The 16,199-nt window shown below is 42.3% G+C and overlaps 1 protein-coding gene across 2 annotated transcripts in view; it reads right to left on the bottom strand.

Annotated features, from left to right (window-relative positions):
• The window catches only part of lmx1b (LIM homeobox transcription factor 1 beta), a 48,591-nt gene extending 34,354 nt beyond the window's left edge, over positions 1 to 14,237 (bottom strand). Inside the window, exons 1-3 of one of the 2 annotated variants that reach the window (XM_022756241.1) lie at positions 14,178 to 14,237; positions 11,823 to 11,945; positions 11,089 to 11,275 (exon numbers count right to left, since the gene is read on the bottom strand). In XM_022756241.1, the coding sequence (XP_022611962.1) occupies positions 11,089 to 11,275; positions 11,823 to 11,892 (257 nt within the window). In that variant the 5' untranslated portion in view covers positions 11,893 to 11,945; positions 14,178 to 14,237. Of the gene's footprint in view, positions 1 to 11,088; positions 11,276 to 11,822; positions 11,962 to 14,177 lie in introns of those variants that run through there. The other variant, XM_022756234.1, reaches the window with a different exon arrangement.
• Between the last annotated feature and the right edge of the window lie 1,962 nt (positions 14,238 to 16,199).

The following is a 16,199-nucleotide window of genomic DNA, read 5'->3' as shown; positions in this document are numbered from 1 at the left end:
TCTGCCAAGCAACACTAACTTTCATGTTTATGTTGTGGAAAAAAAAAAAAAAAAAAAGTTCCTCTGTGTCAAATTTAACTAAAAGAAAGTGCAGCTTAAATAAGTCGGAACTCTCCAGAGGAGCACATAGAAATTCCTTCTCTGTCAGACAGAACAAGGCCGTAAGTGCTGTAATAATTTTTCTAACATGTAAGCCATAAAGAGATGCTATTGCCAGAGAGCATGCTGTGACCCCGTCGACCTTGCGCCTGCTGCCTGGCTTCTGGTTAGTGTAAGCAGCATCCAGCTGAAAGCTACCAGAGGCCTTCATGTGTATATGTGATGTTTCCAAGGAGAGATGGACCAATTAATCTGATTATAGTCGCAAATCCTCAAACATGTGTAGGCCTGTCCACGGCCATGTGCAGTACAGATGTGTGTCCATGTGTGTGTAAGCATGTATGTACCTGTGTGTATCAGATAATGTGATCCACAGACACAGTGAAGGTACGACTCGGTGTGTATGCACAAAATCAGAATCTTGGCAGAAAATATATGACCCACAAGATTTATAAAATATCTTGAGTGACATTTTGCAAACATTTATCAATATGAAAAATGGGAATGGAGTTTTCCCTGAAAAAGATGGTTGCAAGGGAGCTGAAACTGTATGCAAATACACGCTGTGGGTGAGTAGTCGCTCCTTGGAAGTCAAATAGCGACAGTTAAAAGTACCTGAAATGAAATACTGGGTGAAATAGTAAACCATCTGTCAAAGCTTTCGCGGTCTGTTTAAAAACACAACACCCGAGCACTTAAGGGTTTTAAACAGCCCCTTTTCATTGGCATGGCTATGAATATGCCTATTCTGATGGTGATCCTTTCATTTTCAAGCCAGAGATCCGAGTCAGTCACAGCTCGCCGTATGTTTGTGCCACTGACTGCAGCCTGCACTGAGGGGCGGGAGGAAGTGGAACGAGGAGCTGACAGACAGGGCCTGATACTGCACTTCCACCACAGGCCAATCCCCAGCTAACCCCTGTGCTGACAGCCAGGATGTAGCACTCATCCACAGGCCACAGCCCAGGCTCTGGGGCCCAGGAAAAGGAGAGTAAGGAGAGCAGGGACCGGGCCGCTCGGCTGATGATAGAGAGAGGGGGGTGGGGGTGCGGAGGGAGGGGGGTTGGTGGCTGGTGGTTTGGGTGGCACGCACCGCTTTCTGCCTCCAGAGCAATACGGCCAAGAGGAGAATCCACAGACTCTATCGCCTGCCAACAGCATGTCCAATGCTTGGCCAAGTGACAGACCCACTACACACACACGCAAGTGGGCATGCTACACACACACACACACACACACACACACACAAACACACACATACACACACAGCTACACACATATTCACAAAGGAATGCGAAAAAACTCGCTTAAATGCAAAGTAAAGCTGGAACCTATAAGATACCATGAGATAAACATGCTGTATTAAGAAACTGCAAAAACACAGACATGAAGACACATTCACACCACAAACACTCAAAGTGGCATTTTTCCTGAGCCCAGATTTTATGGTTACTTTACAGATTAAAGTTTAAGAGTGGAACTCTCCAACATAGACATAACAGATGACGGCCTCATTGTATTTTCTCTGGCAGAGTGATGTTACTGACAGTACAACTCATGTGAAACATTCATCCAGAAAATTGCGCAGACAGAACTAACATTTTGGGAAGTTTAACCTCTCAAGCCAGATGTAATTGATAACATGACCTCATCAAAACTTCACTTCTCCGATATTTGTTGTGAGGCCGAGTCTTAGAAGAACCCGAAGACTGCGGGTCAATAAATAACGCAGACCTCGGTCGGTGCTGTGCAGAAGCACGGCGGAGTGATGAGGGCTGAGAGGCCACTGGTGACCCCGGCTACACGCTGCGAGAGGGCTCTGCTCAGAGCCAGAGCTGTCTCTCCAGCTGGGATCACAACACAGAGTTGGAGCTCTGGTTTCAGTGCACAACTCCGGCCTGGGGCTGGGATGGCGCTCCCCCTGTGAGGCTGGGCCTGCAGGGCTAACGTTAAGGCAGACAGACACCCAGGGGGTCAGTCAACCCACCCACTCTCAGGAGGAGGCAGCGACAAGCACAGAGGCCAAAGACTGATTGAGGCTGCTTCAGACCACAGCTTTGCTTTTTTAACTGCTGAGTTTGGGTTTTGCATTAAGCCTCAGCCTACTACAGCTATTTCTGTTCAATGGGGTTTCCACTGAGCTGGCACCAGAGGCAGATTCTGTGCATAAATAATGTGCTATGAGGCCATGAGGTTGAATCGAACAATACTATAGGCTAGAGGGGGGAAATTTAGATAAATAGAGCGAACAACTCAGCCTTCACCTGCAGCAACACATTTTTCTTATCAAGGCAACCAAATAGAAATCTCCACCCAGAGAGTACTATGAAATCGCATTTGCACAAAAAACACTTTGAAAAATCTTTATGTTTTATCCCCCTATCCATCCCTTTCATAGACACCAGATCATTTTGCAGCGTTCAGGACTCGTGGAATTTCCCAAGAAGACGTATTGTAGCAGCTTTCTGGGAAATATTAATATCCAGCCTGCAGAGGAAAGGTAAAGGGAGAGGAGAGGGGATCGGGGGTGTGCAGCAGGGGGGTGGGGTACAGACGATCAGTATCATGGTATGGTACCCGATGATAAAATGCCTCTTCTATTGCAACTCTTCCCGACCCCCTGTGCACAGTTTGCTCCGCTGTTTGCCACCTTTTTATGCGGAACATAGCGTCTGTCTCCTAAGTGACACCGGTGGAGGAGGAGGTGGTGGTGGTGGTGGTGGGTGTCTGGATTCGGTTGTGTGGGCGGGTGGGGGTGGTGACTTAAGAGTCCAGGATGGGCAGTCATCTTCTCTGCACACACTCCCCTGTCATCACGGCTGCACTTCAGACTCTCCACATCTGCCTTGCTTTACACCGCTCAGACCCTCTCTTACCAAGCCCCCATCGCCTCTCTGCCTCCCTCCCACGTCTCCACTCCCCCATCAGGATCATCCAAATATTTCCCCTCGCTGCTTTTTGAAGCTTCCATGGGTCACGGGACCCCATGCACAAATCATGCTGGCTTGCCGTGGGGGGGCCGGTCAGAGAGGACGGGAGTGAGTCAGACGCGTAGAAACCCAATCTGCACTGTTTTCATACGGGGGTTATTTTTCCTGCCAAGACAGCCATCACCAATCAGCGGCTGGTTCTAAACAGCCAGTTTAGGGGGCTCGTGCTGTAGATGCCGGTCCTGGCAGCTGATCTCAACCATATTCCCCAGCCACACCAGGGGGAAGAGATGGAGAGTAAATTCAGAGAGCCTGACAGCCTGCAGTGGTTTAACATGGGGGTTAGCCCCAAATACATAGCTCTGGGTTTATGTTGATGGATGGATAACCAAATCCATCTCTTTGTTTGCAATAAAACATAGATGTTAGTTTTTACACTGTGACACCACACTTGCTATGGAGCTGAATTATGATCTACTGAGGGAGAGACCTGACAAATGCAAAAATTCTGTCGGCTACCAGTTTTGGAACTTGTATTCTTGAGATGCAAGGGAGAAAAAAACAAACTCAAATACACACGGATAATAAAAGGATCAAGTCAGCTCTGCAGTGTGTGGGCACAGGAGGTTTCAGTACCTAATGCAGAATTTTCATAAGAGAGAATATTGGACAGGCCCTCAGACCGGGCTGGTAAACAGGACAGACAGAGCGGGATGAGTCAGTGTGGACCCTCCCTCCCACCTGCAGAGCACAACAGCTCAGGGTGAGAGGAGATGCTGGGCAGGAATCTGCAAGTGCTGGTTAAAGTAATCACATTGGTCTCACTGCATCTGATCTGCAGTCTAACAGACTTCCAAACAGTTGAATGAGTAAATAAAGTGCCCCAGGGGACTCCCGCTGGAGATGGATTACCACAAGGGTGCACACACAAAAGGAGCTGAAACCCCACAACCCGATGTGAGCCGCAGACAAAGGCCTAGCGCTGGACCTCGACCAGGGAACCGGCAAACTTTATTAATCTCATCCTAGACCGAACCTCCTGCTATTGCAACCCATGAACTCATAGATGGACGCATGCTCTGCTGTGACTGTGACACAGGTACACAATCCAAAAATCACAGCGCATGTGTGTGTGTCTCTATCTCTCACCGCGCGCATTAACAGGCGAACATATGCACTTGCACGCGAGACGCCCTGTTTATGATTGCGTGCATGCGCTTGTGCAAACATCTGAACATACTGTACTGTAGATGCACGAATGTGTGTGCGCGCCTGTGCGATTGTATATGCGCCCGCTCGAGTGCATAGACCACATAAGATGAGTCTCATGCTCACTTGGCTGTGGAGGCCGGGTCTGGAGGGGACTAAGGGCCGTGGCATTCTGCAGCCCCATCCCACCCCGGCCCCATTCTTCCCTCTTTCTGGGCCTGACACAAATAAAAGGATTAGGAGCCCCCGTTTCCGTCAGACCCTCCATTCAAGACAAAGCTCTGACCAGCTTAGTGTCACACTTAATGATAAAAGTGCAAATCTCTGTCAGTCACTTTGGGCAGGAATACCGGTATTTGGGGGCTAATCTCATTTGATGAAGATTAAAAGGGGTAAGAAAAAAAAAAAAGACAAAGAAATGTGTTTTGCAGTATCTGTACAAAAATATACACAGCTCAAATTCAGACAGCCACGTTTGACATGGAGCAACTAAGATGAGGTGCTGAAATGTATCTTTAAAATATAGAGAGTGGACGTGAGGCTGTGGAAATAGTTTAGATTAGAGACAAAGACAGAAAGGAGCAGAGAGAGGAAGCAAGTGTATACATACACACACACACACACACACACATATACACATGCGCCCACACCCTCACCAAAACCTTGGGTGTATTTAGACAAACACACTGCTCTGCCCATTCCCACGTAGAGCTAGAATGTGTGATGTGAGTGTGAGAGTAAGCCTTGGGCACACAACAGTCTGAATGCAGCACTTGCCACTATGATGCCAGTCCTCTCTAGTGTATCTGTGAAAAGCCTACGTGTTGGAAAAACATTCCAGAGTGGGATCACATATACACAGTTGGGGCCAGCAGCGATACTGCGAGCCAGCAGCAGAGGCCATGTCTCAATTTCTCATGCACGTTTGACCAGGCTGCCTTGAAGAAACAAGTGTGGGCTATTTCCAAAGCTACAGGAGCAAAGGCAGACAAACGCACTGGATCTGGAATGGAATTAGAAATACTGCAAATGTGCAGAAATACACGAGTAAATGCTACACTTACACATCGTTAATGATGTTCGAAATGAATAATTTCTGAGCAGCAAAAAAATTCCAGACACTGAAAATTTTCACCCTCCTGATTTAAACGTGTAATCTGGCAAATTGAAATTGAAAACATTTGCTGAGTGTTTGTATTCCTCAGCTGGCTACTTTAAGAAGCCTATTGCAGTATTTCATAGATTTAGCCAAAATCTAATTTGTAAATTGCATTTAATGGTTTGTGGTTGCCTTCCTTTTTGTTATGAAGAGTTGTCATGCTGTGAAAATAAACCTGAAGGCCCGAGGACTTGGAGCCAGTAATGAAAATCACTGCGTTGCCGAGCCGTGGGCTTTCTCTTCACCGTCACTGATTAGCATTCCCGAATGACTGACATGTCCCACTGGCTGCCTAACAGCCGGCTTTAGGAGATGAGGTTAAATTGTGGCTACCAACAAATTGCATGCTTGAGTTCCTCTGCACCCCTCCGCTATCATCCAGTGTAATGTGAGCACACCAGGCAGATCCCTCTGCAGATCCTTCTCCTCCCCTGCACTACAGCTCCCCCACACAAAGCCACAGAGACCTCTTTCCACATCCCCAGCCACCAGTCTGGCTTCTAAAGTGGTGATGGGCATTACCGTGGCTGAGCCTCTGTGGCTTCCCATAGTGTCCTGCAAAGTGCTTTGTGTTCCAACTGCCGCTACAGACACACACACACACACACACACACACACACACACACACACACACACCCCAACCCTAACCCTAACCCTTTTAATAAAACACACAGCGGAAATGCCTTTGCAAAAATAAACCTTCGTGAAATCACCTGATTTCATAATGTTACTACTTTCTCTTCAGATTTACTCACAGCATCACAAAAACACTGGAGTGAACACAAACAGGCGGCTATTGAACCTTTTATGGATGCAGATGTTGTAAAATTTATAACAGCACTATTCACATATACAAGAGTACATGTAAAACGATATGTTTAAATCAAATATTTATCACACAGCGAGCTATTTGTGGGAACCAGGGAGGAAAAAACAGAGAATCCAAGATGTTGCAACTAGTGATGCAAATAAATAGCACTGCAACAGGTCGTTTAATGGGTGTAAATGTATTTGAGGAGGGGGGGATTGAACAGTTAGCAAACCATGAGATGACAGATGATGCATCCTAGTATGCTGCTGGGACAGGCCGAGCCATGTTGACATAAAACCCAATACTTCCTTACAGAGGAACGGGGCCAGCTTTAGCTAGCTCCTTGCCGAGCACTAAAAATCCCAGCAAGCTGAAGCAACATTATCTGGCTTAGTGTTTCTAACATTAGATTTGTCTCTCTGTAGAGGTCTTCTTTTATTTACCCAAGAGCAGTGGCTAAAGACACATTTTTATCCTTTTTAGGGAGAATCACAAAAAAAAAGAAGAAGAAGAAAGTAGCTGAAAGTTAGAAAGTTTTCCACAAAGGAACGTACACCCACACATCAGAGTTGCTTCTGAAACACTTGTGCAGGACTGAGGACAATGTTTAATTAACTGCAAAACTATGTGGCTCGGTTGACAACACAAAGTACATCCTAGTTTTTTTTCTTTTCTTCTCTTTGTTTTTGTGCGTATGAGTGTTCACAAAGTGCCAGGCCACGCGGGAGTGTCCTAGAGTGAGTAAAACATACACACATATATACACACACACACACACACACACACACACACACACACACACACACACACACACACACACACACACACACACAATCGGTGAGCTAACACAGAAACCCAGCCGTCAGCACCTATCCGGCGCACACACACACACACCGCTGCAGCGTCCCAAACACAGCTAATTAAAAAACAACAATTTCACAGGAGGGCACTCCAAACAGTTCTAAAAAGCAGCTCTCAGCACACCGGGGGATCGTCCAGCGTACATGGGAGGTGAGACAGGTTCTGGGAGCTCTGCTTTTATGGCCCCATCACTGCTCTGTTTTTCTACTACTCACACTGCCGTGACCTGAATTTCATTTCGCTTATAGCACGTGAATTTGGAAATTTGGAAAAATCTGCATGCTGGAGTGTTTGGAGGAGTTACAAATGAAACATCCTAAAATAACATTTTGCTGAACAGTAAAACTTTATAGGGCATGGAGAGAAAAAAAAAAATCCACTGTGGATGGAAGTTTTTTTTTATTATTTTTTTTTTTATGCATCAGCAGGACCTAAAAGTAGACAGCATGGTGTATAATATAGTTAGTTAATGTTATGTTTTGTAGATGGAGCCCATGGCAGTTTCTAACAAGGCAGTCCATTACAGGGGTGTTGTCCAACACTTCAGTCAAGTGATAGGCCTTATTACATGGCTGCTTTCAAAGCATCTGCTTGGTTAGAGGAAAGGTCCCTCTGGGGAAAAGATCTCCCACTTTCTAATGATGTATAATTGACCTCCAAACACCAGGGCACAACAAACTCTCTCGGGGTGGTGTAATTCCACTCTACCTTTTACATACCACCCGTCTCGTTCAAGCTTGTTCCTCCTCTACGGCTACGGCTCCCGTCCAACTGACAGCTCTGCCTATTTACCCTCATTTTTTTTTTTTTTTTTTTTTTTTTTTTTTTTTAAACCTGCTCTGAAAATTATCCCACAAAATAAAAAAAAAAGATGCGCCACATTGCCGTATTTCTCCTCTTTTAAAATACATTTAATTCTATTCTCCCCTCTGTAAAATACATCATCGATGACATGTCTACGCCTGAGATTTTTTTTGGCTGTCAAAAATATTCCTCCTTCACAAAAAATAACACATTTCATATCAAAACAGGGATGATAAACACAAGTCAGCTGCATGACATAAAAAGAGGCAAACATGTGGGATAAAGGCAAATACAATCCAATCTTGTTACTATATAATTGCACTATATGGAGCAAGATGTGTTGAACCGTGTGGGAGTTTTAATAACACAGTACACAATTGTTTTCCCCTGTCTGCACTTAAACCTGTTCCAAAGGTGTGAAAAAAGACTGCTTGCCAATTCCTTGATTTATTATGGCTAGTGAGAGCTGATTACGGGGCATGAATCAGTTGCTGTAGGAATGTAATTAGGCACATAGACCTCTGTAAGGCTAAGGGCTCTCTTCACAGCCCAAAGCAGTTTGTGGGCTGACAAATGCATCTTAAATGGGTGTCATAAAAGTCAAAAAGGTGCCAATTACATCTTTAAGTATCCCATCAATGCAAATGGAATAAACAACAAAAAAAAAAGGGGGGAATACTTGTGTCTGTGTGATGGAGGGAGTCTGCAGCTAGATTTGAACCTGGGAGGGGTTAAAAAAAAAAAACAGTGGCGGAAGGAGGGTGAAGAATTAAAAGATATGATGAATAATAGTGTGTGAGAGCAGGACCAGCAGGTTGTTGTGTTTGGCCGGGGTGATCGGACTTGCCACACAAGCTCACAGCATTCACCAAATGTAGCAGAGAAAAGGGGGAAATGGTTATATTCCAAATATGGCTCTTCAAAAGCAAGTCAGAGACAAAATGCCAGGAAAAAGGAGTATGATTTGGAAGCAAAGCAGATCCTGTCTGTCTCTGTGTGTTTATCTCCGTCTTCTTGTCTCAAATTAAAGGGGAAAAAAAAACTAAAAAAAAAAAAAAAAAAAAAAAAAAAAAAACAACAAAAAAAAAAAACTACAAATGAGGGAGAAAAGCAGAGGCATGAGAACGAGATCCCTCTCTCTCCCTGCCGGACTGTCTCAGCTTCCAGCCACCTCTGAGCCGTGACGCCGTGACTCTGGTATCCCCTAGTTACTGCTATGAATTTTCCATTGTTATCAGCCGACTACACTGCTGTCACAAAGCTGGATGAATGGCACGCATGGCAATAGATGTAACTCTTTGTGGCTTTGCAAGGTATCTAGCAGAGAGCCATAATGTCCCGGTAATCGAAGTAGAATTGTTAAAAAGGCCGGACACAAAAAGCTGAAAATTTAGTGACAAGCATGAAAAGCGCTCATGCGATGAGAAACACAGGGCACCCCAGGGTCCTCCCAGGCCAAAACAGCAACCCTCAGCATTGTAACACTTCTGTTACTTAGCCTCAATATTTGCTTCACCATATCTGCCATCTTTGCTGCTTTTATGTGATAATTTACTAATTCAATTTACTCATTTATCTCACTCCATGGAAAAATGGCTGCTATGCCAAAAAGCTTTTCATGGGAAAATTTAACCACTGACATTGAATTTATTTATTTATTTATTTTAATATACTTCTGGTCATAGGCCTTATTTGAAATACAACGCTTTATTTTAATTCACTATAGCAGAATAAGCACAAGGGGATAATTCCTACATTCCACTCATTTATCTTTAATTTCTACATTTATTATTTTAGTAGCAGTAATATTAATAAAGAGTTTTTTTTATTTATTTAATGTGTTCCTGTGAATTTGTTAAAGCAAATTATCAAATTTCCAAAATGCATTTAATCCCATCAATCTGCTGCTGTCATCGCACTGCAGCTTTTTAACTCAGAATAAGGCCGGACATATTTCAGGATGTTTTCAAACTGTGACACAATTGAACAGTAAATTATGAATGCCTTTAAAACTGTGTGCGTGCATGTGTGTGTTTGCCTTTTGTTAGTGTGTGTGTGTGTGTGTGTGTGTGTGTATAAGTCATGCGTGCGCAAATTGCTGAACTGTGAATTATTTTTCTTTTCTAGCTAAATCCACGTCAACATGTTTAATGTTGCAAGTAAACAGAAGTCCTATGGAGTGAAAAAAAAATGCGCAGATTGTTTTTCATTGAAGCGTTAAACAGATGCCATGACTCATATGTTAAAACACATCAAATCCAATAAAATAAAACAACCTAAAAAATAAAATAAAATAAAAATTGCCTAAAATATATATTTTTAAAGCCAAAAAATTACTATAAAACTGTAACAACCAAATAAAAAAACAAATAAAAATCTAATACTGAAGGCAAATCGAGGCGTGTGATTTACAGAGTAAGTGAATAATGTCAGATCGGAAAGTGAATCTAACTGCGCTGTGGGCTCAGAGTTTATGAACAAAACTACTGAAATGATGTTTTCCATATTTTGAATGAATCTGATACATGAAGGGAAAGTCCATAAAAGAAATGTAACAACAGAGAGCGGAATAAAAAAAAAAAGTGGACGCCTTGTACATTCGCGGGCCTGCGTGGGATCATATTTTCTTTTGTTAGAAACGCTCTCCTACCGCAGACACAAAGGTGGAAATACCGTGGGCCACTGTGACAACGATAAAGCCAAGCAGATGACAAGAACGTATGAGCGCTGATGCGAGCGTCCTGCAGCCAGTGTGACCGTCTTTCACGTTCACAATTCAAATCTAGTTTTTTTTTTTTTTTTCCAAACAAGAAAAAAAAAAAAAAAAGGTCTGGTTCTTGTTCCTGTTGCTCTTTTAATTGATTTGAATAATTTTGCAGGAAACTTCATGTCAATATTAAACTACGGCTGAACGAGCAATGACAACAGGTTCATTTATATCATATCTCCATGCTGCTAGATATTTTTTTCCCCCTCTTAATTAAATTCAAATAAGACATCACACTAGCTGAAAGACTGTGAAGGAGACAAACACAAGGCCTTCAGGCCAGCCAAAGCCATCACTTCATGTCTTTTTTCTTTGTTTTTTTTTTGTTTGGTTTTTTTCAAATCACCACACACCAACCAAAGCAATGCGAAGAAATGCAAAAAAGGGGAAAAAAAAAAAAAAAAAAAGGGAGAAAAGCAGGAGATTCCCTCCCTGGTAGAGAGCTTACTGTTGGTAGTCGTGTTTGCAGTAAAGTTTCCTTTCTCTGAAGTAACAGCTGGTGGTGAGAGGCTGTTGACACACGGTGCACTGCAAACACTCCTCGTGCCATGAGGAATCGTTGACTCTCATCAAGAAGCGGTCGGAGATGGGACGCTGGCATCCTTCACACACGGATGGATGATGACACTCAGTCCCTGGAAAACGGAAGAGGAGTTTGGGGCCCGTCAAGAAACGAGAAGAGAAGGCCTGAATCAAGGACTGTATGGGTGTCTGATTAAAAACTCTAAAGCGTTACAGGCCTACACACCGTGAGCCTAAAGAAACCAACTCAACTGTTTGTTATTTAATCACATTTAAAAAACAGGTTTCAATGCGTGAATTGGATCATTTCCTTTCACTCATCCAGCCTTTAGATGTCTGGATCGTGCTGGATGCGTCTGCTTGTCACTACCATGAAAATAAAACCACATTTGTCATCACTGTCTCTGCTCTTCTATCCCTTTGCACGTTTTAATATGACCTTTTGCCGGTTTTGCATGATTGGATTTGAAAAACAACCCGAGGAAACAAAGCAGCAGTGGGCATGCATGCAAAAATTATGGCATCCAGACAGGAATAACAGTCGAGTGTTTGACCTGTGCTCGCAGATCAGATTGATACACAGATGTTTGTAAAGTTAAAAAAAAGAAAGAAAGAAAGAAAGAAAGAAAGAAAGAAAGAAAGAAGGATAAGCAGACTCACCTAGCATGACTCCGAGCGTGGCCTGTCCCGATCGCAGGGGGTGATCTTCAATTTTTATGCCGTCCAGCATGATGCAAGTCTCGGACTGTTCTCCCGCGGAGAGGCGCTCCAGTGACACCAGACCTGTTGCAATATCCATAAGAATACGGTCAGACTTGACAAGAAAATCCCCGGCACACAAAGCTGTCTGGAGGAAGAGCGAGGACGACCTGTTGAAACGCTTTGAGAGCTCCGTGTGACACACAGCCTGCAGCCCGGAGGAGGAAAAGAAGAGCCTAGAAAATCAACTGAACTAGATGGAATGCAAAAAAAAAAGAAAAAAGAGTCGACTTGATGCTCGCAATAGTTAAGAGGTAAAGGCAGTCTAAGCCGGCCACACAGATCCCCGGTATGTCGGAGCAGCGTGGGTGAAACAGAAAGCAAACAATTAGAGGTGGAAAACTGTCTTGAACAGTCACCTGTTATGATCAGAGGAGCGAGGAAGCTTTATCTTCTTCGTCCTCGAGCCGGTGGCAGAGAAAGCTGGGAAATGTCTTCACGGAATAACACTTCTCGTCAAGGAGGAGGATTAAAAAAAAAAAAAAAAAAAAAACAGAAGAAGAAAAAGTTGACAGCAAAATCCAAAGATAGGGGTATGTGTGTAGATGTCCCGGCAGTAACTCTTTGGAAGTAACAGAGACGGTTGGTTGGTTGTGCTCCTGTCGCTGCAAAAAGTCTGAGATCGAGATTGAGGCGAGTGGATCCTCCCACTCCTGCATGCATGGCTACGCTTTTTTCATTCCCCCATTCACCGCCATTGGGATGCTATTGGAGCAGAGTACAGTCCAATAACAACACACACATGGAGTCAACCGAGAAGAGCAGAAGGCTAGAAGGAGAAATATGATATTTTATAGAGGCCTGGCCTGCCACTAATAATAATAATAATAATAATAATAATAATAATAATAATAACAATAATAATAATAATAATAATAATAATGATAATGATAAAAATAATAATAATAATGTCGTTAAACTTTTAAGGCTTATTATATCGCACGCTTTGTGGTAAAATGGTGCATTCTGTGTTGATTATTTAGCTAAAACAACATACAACTATTAAAAACCAGAGGAATTAAATAAATAATTTAAAAAAAAAATCATTCTATAGGTTATTCATAATGGATTGCTGTATTTCCCTCAGTAAGATGAAATACAGATATCTCTGTGTGTCCTCTGGAGCATCACATGCTTTCCTCCCTGCTCTTTTGTGTATTGTTTCTGGTGGAAGCTGCTGATGCACCTGGCGATCAGTGGTGATAACAGCGGGCTGTCCAGCACTGAGGTGGCCACCAGTAGCTCAGTCTGTCCATCCTCCGCTCAGGGGACAATAGCTATAATAATAATAATGATAATAATAATAATAATGATAATAATAATAGTTATCATAATAATCATAATAACAATAATTGAAGATGACTCTACAAACTTGGCCTGTATTTATTCTGCAGGGCAACATCAGCTGTGGATTAGCTCTTATTATCGGCGGATCATCAACTGATCACTTTGCTCTTTCATCTGGGGAATGAGCCTTCGTGCAGAATAAAATAAATCCACACTGACTACTTAAAAACCACAGCATCACAAATACACACGATTTAAAAACAAAAAACATACAGCCGATGTGCAAGTTAATAAAACTCATGAGTGATCGGTTCATTTCTTTGTCAAGATGTGATCAAGACGTTTGGAAACGTGCAGAGGAATACTGTGCACTGAGGCCGGCCTGTGTGAAATTACAGGGCTGCTAATGGGATTGTGCGCCGCTTCCCATGTCACGCTGCATGAGAGGCTGATTGTTATCAACTTCTTAAAAAAAAAAAAAGCTACAGGCCCAGCTCCAGCCCCAGACAAGACAAAATAAGACGACTGGACACGTGGAGCAGAACTGAGATCCTGTATGTTTTAAGGAAACGTAAAGCAGTAGTGTTTTCTGTTGAGATTTGGGCGGAATCTGTGTGCATTTTAATTCCAAAATATAAAGGCAAAAAAAGAAAACAAAACAACATGCAGATAAAGATAAATAAAGATAACAAAGACATGCATGTAGCACCGAATCCGACACTGCATGGCTGACGATTTTATATAATAATAATTATATTATTATTATTATTATTGTTATTATTATTAATAATAATGATAATAATAATGATAATAATAATAATAATATCATGTTAAACAGAAACAAAAAAAGATCATAACTCTTATAAATGTTCTCGCAAAATAGTCAGAGAAAAGGAGAAAATAAAACCAAAAATTTACACCTAGCGTTTGAATTATGAATAATGTGAAATCTCTGTTCGCAGCTTCTACCTTGAGTCCAAAGTGGTCGCTGCGTGTTGTTTTTGATGTCCTTTGTGAAGCATCAAGGCGATGACCTGTAGCCCAGTTTGGAAAACAGAGGACAGATTGTTGGCGTTGCCCTCTGCCGGTCAGAGAGAGAACAGCTGCAGTTATCTGGAAGATCAGCACAGAGGATACTTCACTTACAGTCAGGTTTTTTTAGAGGCTTATAACGATCAGAATTGTTTCAAGTACATAGAAATACAATGCGAATATTCAAATGATTGTATTTTTCGTTAAAGGACAATTGCTTTGTTAATATGAGTGCATACCTGCCAGTCATGAAGTCATCCTGCCCCGGCTTAGCTTTTTTTTTCTTGTATCTCCAGCGCCTCTATCAGCATGGGGTCAATTACCTCCGCCTCGCACTAATATTGAATTATCTTACCACTAAGCAGCATTATGAGCTGAGCACTATCAATACAATATAATCAATACATTTTTTAAAAAACATATAAAGCCTGTCCACCGTCTCCCCTCCCCCTCCGCTCATTCAGCAGTTATTGGCCAGGTCACTTGTGTGAATGAGGACATCAAACATTCATTCAATAAATCAATCCGCCAACTTTTAGCCCGCGGTGTTTTTAATGAGCCTCCACATGACAAGCCCTCCCTCGCCCTCCACCAGGCAGGGGAAAACGTTGCAGCAGGTGTGCAGCACAGAAAGCAAAGTTAAACAATTGACTGTAAAGTAAGCAGAACTGTTGCATCCATCGGAAAGGTAAGAGACCATTATAATGCGCCATTACAGCAGCCATGCACATTCCTGCAGGCTGGTTCCCTGTGTGTCTGCTGTGATTTCGATTAGAGTTTTCACAGTGAATGTAATGACTCTGAATATTATAAGAAAAAGGAAATGATGTGAACTATAGAAAAAATGGTTTCAGAAAAAGCGAAATTATGATCCTACACTTTAAAGGTGGGGCAGGAGTAAAGATAAAAACTGCGAAAATCTGTGCACAGTTTTGTTGAACTAAGTTTGGAGCAAAAGTGCGGTAAGAAAACGAAGAAATCTAGTGGATTTCTTCTATTGGCAATTATCTTTTTAAAATGATGTTATTACCTCTATTTAAATGAGTGTGTCATTATGCATTTATGTTAAGTTCGAAAAAAATAACAAAAAATATGCCACAGAAGTAAACATAACTCATTCTAAATACAATAAATAAATTCAATTATTTAATGGCTTCGTTAAACTTAAATCTAATTTAAACAGATGTCTTAATTAAACTAAAATGTGGCTGTAAACATATCGACAATTTTTCTTAGTCTTAATTACACTTGCATCATACTCTGTATAAGCCACACTGGATCCATTCATTTACAACTCACAGCTCTGAGAGGCTACAATCAATGCATCGCAAAATACATCCCAGAAAACGTAAAATCATAACGTATTAAATTGAACACGTGGACTGTAATGAACGCTGTGACATAATCTTTTTCTTTTACAATATCGGCAGGAGCTTCTGAAATGTGAGCATTTTCAATTATGACTCAAACAAAGCGCAGCGATAAGCATTTTAAAATAAAATACCTTAGTGAAAATGAGGAGAACACTTCACATCCTCAAAGGAGAAACTCAGCAAACCAAACACATAATGGCTCCCTAAATTGCAGGGCCAGAGGACTTTAATAGTTAACTCACTTTGATCTTTTAATGAGTGTTTCTAAGCTCTCCATGATGCTTTTTTTTAAAAGCCCGAATGAAAAAAAAAAACATACAGGCACCCTTAATTTGTTTGCTGCCGAGTTGCACTTGGGCATCTTAAAAAACAGACCGGGACTGCGCGGCAGCGAATCATTTCTCATCCTAAAGACATTCAAAGAATTAGGGAGGAAATAGTGGTTTGATATTGTTCATCTTTTAGCCCGCACACGATTCTCTTCTGGACGTTTCTCTAAAGTCATCAGTGAGGCTGTGGAGGGGTTTCAGAGGGCAGAGAGCTCCTGTCGCCGCTGACAGTCGCGGATCAACAGTGAAGCCTATTG

Source organism: Seriola dumerili, unplaced genomic scaffold, assembly GCF_002260705.1.
Source record: "Seriola dumerili isolate Sdu_G_001 unplaced genomic scaffold, Sdu_1.0 BDQW01000017.1, whole genome shotgun sequence".
NCBI classification, from domain to species: Eukaryota; Metazoa; Chordata; class Actinopteri; order Carangiformes; family Carangidae; genus Seriola; species Seriola dumerili.
The sequence above is the reverse complement of the archived record's forward strand: the minus strand, read 5'-3'. Positions and strand labels throughout refer to the sequence as shown.